This window comes from Bremia lactucae, linkage group LG15 (genome assembly GCF_004359215.1).
Source record: "Bremia lactucae strain SF5 linkage group LG15, whole genome shotgun sequence".
NCBI classification, from domain to species: Eukaryota; Oomycota; class Peronosporomycetes; order Peronosporales; family Peronosporaceae; genus Bremia; species Bremia lactucae.
The window spans coordinates 311301-316995 of record NC_090624.1 but is presented as its reverse complement, the minus strand read 5'-3'; the positions used below and the strand labels follow the sequence as shown (position 1 = coordinate 316995).

Genomic DNA, 5695 nt, shown 5'->3' with positions numbered 1-5695 from the left:
CCCTACAAATAAAATAATATGTCATAAGATAGCAAGTGCCGACATCTTGGCTCAACACATTGAATGGTGAAATAGGATGGCGACGCGTGCTTTTTACTTTTTTGTAAGGAAGGCCGTTTATCGAAACAGATTTGACGAACTCGCTCCAAGTAAGTGTTAACGTCGGGCCGAGGAAGTTCTCGACGGAGTTGCAAATGGTTTGATATGCCCCAAGAGCCACAGAAAAGTGCCTCCTTTCTTCAAAAAAATTCGCTAGCCCTTTACCAAATTTAAGTTAGTGCTTGCTCGGCTCAATATTATGAAAAGCTCGCTTGGTTTACATTCCAATATATAATGGCCAAGCATTTAGTTTATCCGTATTTTCTTTCCACATGGGTTGCGTTTTGAGTTTAGCCAAGATCGTGCCCTCCAACCACTGGTCTGATCTTGTCACATAGGAGCTGAGGACTGACATGATATCCATAACGCAATCTAAATGATGTGCGCGGAAAGAGCTGGTGCAAAAAGATACGCAGAAGGGACCGCTTCCGGTCCCAGACGCTTTCTGTAGTCATTTTTCCAATTTTTGCTTAGACTTTGGTGCCTTTCAAACCTTCCTTCACGGCCAATTATGCATCTCAAGTACTTCGTCGCCATTCTTGCTGTGAATCTCAGGGCTGTCTCCGCGCTCGATTTGATTGAACAAGGTCTTATCGATCCGTCACGACGCTGGCCCGAGCCTTTTCGATCATTTCCGGCCAATCAACTGGTAGACGAAAGCCATGGAGCTTTGAGGACAAGCCGTGACCTAGCGCAAGACGATGATAACGAAACTCGCATGATATCTTTAACATCCATGAGAGCTCCCATTACAAAAAGTGTGGCCAATGCACAAAAAGGACCAATGCGAAATGCTGTGTTCGATATCGTTGCCGAAAGAATTAGTCAACTCGAACATTCTCTCGCTAACAAAGATACCGTCGTTGCCAAGAATGCCGAAAAGTTCTTCGATAAGTCCACTGCCGAAACAAACCCTGTTGCCGAAACAAGTACCGCTGCCAAAGCTAGAAGCTCTGTAGCCGAAACAAGCGACGCTGCCCACGTTAAGCCCGTCGGCTTCTCGCACGATAAGCCCAGTGGCATTGAATACCGCGGCGATGATGAAGTTGCCTTATTTTTTGCGATTAATTACGAGTTAGGTCCCATATCGACAGACGAAAATATCTGTTTTTATGCCGACTACAATATTTACTACAATTTAAAATCGAAAACGGAAGATGTAATATTCGACAGGGCATTGTTTGATAAAATCGACCCTGCGTACCTTTATCAACAATTTCGCCGCTTCGCTTCTATCGATGAAAACAACCAATTGATTTGGAAAGAGTATATTACGCCCGAAGCTCTCGGCGAGAACGCACATGCTGCTTTCACTAAAGCTCTTAAGAATGTGAAACGTGACAACTGGGAACATCATTTCGATTCTATTGTAAGAGTGCTTCGATTTTTGAAGCTGATAGAGGAAAATCAAGGAACGGCAGATCCCTATGTAGAGCATGCGATGGATATATTGAGCTCCTGGAGTATCAACATCGACAATCTAGACGATACAGTGGAGTCTTTAATTGGTCTGAAAACGCTTCGCCCAGAGATCCATCGCATTCTCGAGGACAAAAGATTAAAAATCAAGAAAAATATGGAAATCGAAAACAATATGAAAGCCAAGAAAGCTATGAAAAAGGAAGCGAAGAAAACCAAGAAAATAGCGGATGCTAATCAAAAAAAGGTATTTTCATTCCGATCTGGCGAAGAATAATTGATCCTAACCATTGTTTGTTGTGGTAGAGGGGCAATTGACGTCAACCTGCCTGAAAGTGCCGTAAAATTGAGCCTTAGGACACGGTTGTGCATGGACCCTACAGTGTCGAAGTTTATTTCGTGAGAGTCGCATAGCTGATTATAACTACACTTTGCTGATCTATCTTTTAATTTTAAGCGCAATTTGTTGCGACAAACTATTTGCTAATTTGTTTTTTATTATAATATCATTTCGTTAAATATAAAGAACAAATTGTTGCAGCAAAATAGCTGCTAAAAGAGAGCTCTTCGCCAGGAACTGCATTGCTGACTCGCCAGCATCTGTTTACCACGTGCACCTTCAATCCAGCGAGTAGCGAAGAAGTGCTGTGTCGTCTTGCACTAGCGATGGAGATGCGGCTATAACCACAACGAAATATGGAATGCTGAATTCTGTCCAGCGACCTGGGCATCGAAAAATCTCGACAGCTGTGTTCGCCAGTTTTCATCTCGACGTGCCGATGCGCAGTCGAGGCTTGTCTCGATACCAAAGCTGGGAGTCAATAACCAATTGCTTCATCATCAAGCGGGTTGTTAAATCGTTTCATATCCGCATTAGAGTCGTTACTTGGAACGAGGCTCGCCTTTAAGAGGGTGATTTGCCATACTCGATGCGCAGAAAGCAGTGGTCGAGTAGCAGCTAATCGTCTGCGACTCGTTAATTCCGTGCGCTTCACGCTTCGTCTTCAATCCGCTACTCTTCTCTCGCTTACTTGCTGATGTGTTGATTAACCACCACCAGCATCCCCCACGCGAACTCCATACACCAACGCACCTTCGCAAGCAAGCTGTCTCCGATTGCTCGATCGCACTGAATGGGCGACGGCAAGAAACGATCGTCTTTGCTACAATGGGAAGGGGCTAACCAACCTCACAACATCTGTGCCATTCTTCGATTCGTATCGCCACCTAGAATGTTTACGGGCTCATGACAAAGCACGGAAGAAGCCCGTCACATTTCTGACATTTCTGAGTGACGGGATGCATTTTGAAAATTTGACCTGTCTGATTTATATGGTCGTTTCGCGCTTTGCAGTGAACCACACCTTTTCGCATTTTTCTTGTTATCAAAGCAATGAAATAAATACAATTAATTAATATTGCGTTTTCTTTCGAAATCGAAATCTGCGCCAAAAAAAAACAACGGGCATGCTCAGCCGCATTTGAAATTTGCAACACTTCGTTAAGCTCCTATCACGACGCAAAATCGCTTGTCTAGTACCACTTTTCCACCCTACCCTCGTCCGGCGTGACCTCTCGCCACACGACCAGCACCGAATCTGGAAAGGAGTTATCCCGTTACATAAGTTGTAACGGGGCACTACGACTTATACTGCTTCAGTACAAGTCCACTTCTCACTGCTTCAGTTGCGAGTGGTGCCTTACCATATTTCACGTACGACTAGTACGTGCAGAGGAAGACTTCTCTTTAAGGTAACTAGCTTAAAGAGGGTTATTGAAAACTGTATTAATACAATTAAGTATCTCTTATATCTGTCTTGTAAATGCTAACTTAATTACAATCTAATACTAAACATGCAATTGAATCCTTAACTTATCTTATCTGTATCTCTCTTTTGTTTATCTCAACAGCTGATTAGTCTGCGGAATAAATAGATATAATGGTCTATACCTATTTATGGATAAGAATTCTGAACATTACTATTTAAAGTAATATCCTCCAAATATTATCTACCTTTCAGATAATATATTAATTAACAACCTTTAAGCGTTAATTTCATGTAACGATACACCCCGTTACAAGACCAGTTCACGGGGTAACCCGTGGAGTTTGAATACCGTGTCGAAAAAGACAAGGGCAAGCCGTGATCGACTCTAGTACTGCAGCAAGATGTACCATCTTACAGGAATTCCTTTGCTGACTTATTTGTTTTGTCTTTTTCAGTGCGCTTTGTGCGCACTGTCATGAGAGTTTTCTACCCGAAGGCGAAGTCCGTAGATATGGACTGCCAACATTCTGCCGGAAGTGGTGGAGGCTAAAGAGGTGCACGGGATGGAGGGCTAGGCTTCACCCGTTGACATACCTCGCAAGCACGAATGTACTTGCGCACGAACTGATACTGACGGGGCCAGTAAAAGTCGCGACTTACTGTGAGATAAGTTTTCTCACACCCACGATGCCCACTTGTTGGTGCATCGTGACACTCATACATGATGCGCAAGCGCAAATCATTGTGAGTTGGGACGACGACACATGGAATGTCGCCGGCACGGGCCGTTGCGTGTTGTGTATCGATCGGATGATGATCGATATAAAGCCGGTAAATATGTATATTATTTATCGGATAGATTCATCAGATGATCCATTCTACGCAGGAGGTCCTTATCTTCTGCGTAGGCTTTCTTTATGTCATCAAACAAGGTTGATGACGGAACACTTGAAATGAGTGTTGCAACAGTGAGATTATTTTTGGCTCGGAATCGGGTCGGCGTGATAACGCATCAGCGACGACATTAAGTCGTCCTGGTTCATATTCCACCGAGAAGTTATACTCCGCGAAGAAGGATAGCCACCTCGCCATTCATTGCGAGAGGTGTGGGCTGTTTTCGGCCGTGCGTAATGACGCAGCGATCCGTATATACGATAAACGGTCTATCTCCGAGGAGATAGACCCTAAACTTAGCCAGTGTATAGTTCATGGCAAGGAGTTCCTTGTCATGCACTGGAAATTGCGTTCAGCTGGTTGCAGCTGACGCGATTGATAACAGACGACGCGCTCCGCGCCGTCTGTATCGTATTGCATTAACGCGCAGCCGATTGCGAAATCGCTGGCGTCACAGACCACATGGAATGGTTTGTCTTGATTTGCAATTGCCAAGATGGGCAATTGCATCAAGCTTTGCTTGATACCTTCAAAGGAACGCTGACAATCAGCGTTCCATAGCCGTTTCTCGTCTTTTTTCAAGAGATGAGAGAGATGAACTGTCATCTCTGCATAAAATTGCGGGAGTACTTGTGCAAGTACGCCGCTAATCCAAGGAACTTTCTAAGTCCCTTGACATCGACTCGAACTGGCCAGTCGGTGATTGCCTTGATCTTTTCGGGATCAGGGCGCACGCTGTGTTTACCGACAATGCACCCAAGAAGTGGTATTATGCTTGCAGCGAATATACACTACAACTAATGCTTTCGCATAAGTGTAAGAACCTACAGACGTGAGTTTTATGAGTTTCCACGTCCGTCTTTACGTCTATGGCCTGTCTATGGACGAATTATCGTCAAAATAACTCGATGAGAATTCTCGCACCGGTCTCAACAGATCTGTTACACATCTGTTGAATGTTGCAGGGGCGTTACTAGCCATTCCCAGAGCATCCCAGTGGGAGTGCTCACTGCTGTGTACGGGATATCCCGTTCAGCATAAGGATTTCATAGAACCCATCCATCAGATCCATAGACGAAAAGATCGTACTCTTAGACATACCATCCATATTACGTCTTTTCTAGGTATCGGCGTTTGAGCCGGTACTGTTGCAGCATTCAGTTTGTTGAATGCGTGCACTATCCGCCACCCTCCTGTGGCCTTTCGCACACAGAAGGTCGGAGAGCTATGTGGGGAGGTTGACTCCCTTACATGGCCCGCTTTTACTCAATCGGTAAAGAATTTATCGATCTGAAGTACTTGTTCACGAGACAGCGGCCAGTAAAAGTCGCGACTTACTGTGAGGTAAGTCTTCTCACGGCCACTGCTTCATGACATAGTAGTTCGAGCCCGGTTTGAGCTCGATCTCATGTCGAGTGCCTTTATCCTTAGGCAACTCGCATGGAACTGCTTCAAGGAATACATCCCTGGATTCTATTGAATCCTCGTATAAAGGATTTCCCTTAAGTGACTCC

General features: G+C 44.6%; 1 protein-coding gene across 1 annotated transcript; it reads left to right on the top strand.

Moving 5' to 3' along the window:
- Positions 1 to 580: 580 nt before the first annotated feature.
- CCR75_007470 (uncharacterized protein) lies at positions 581 to 2877 on the top strand. Its single transcript, XM_067965530.1, has 2 exons — positions 581 to 1765; positions 1825 to 2877. Exons 1-2 carry the CDS (start codon positions 611 to 613, stop codon positions 1834 to 1836), a joined length of 1167 nt encoding a protein of 388 aa, XP_067819247.1. The 5' UTR covers positions 581 to 610; the 3' UTR covers positions 1837 to 2877.
- Positions 2878 to 5695: the final 2818 nt, after the last annotated feature.

Coding starts and splice junctions, on each gene's coding strand:
- CCR75_007470 (XM_067965530.1), top strand. CDS start 611: ATGCATCTCAAGTACTTCGTCGCCATTCTTGCTGTGAATCTCAGGGCT.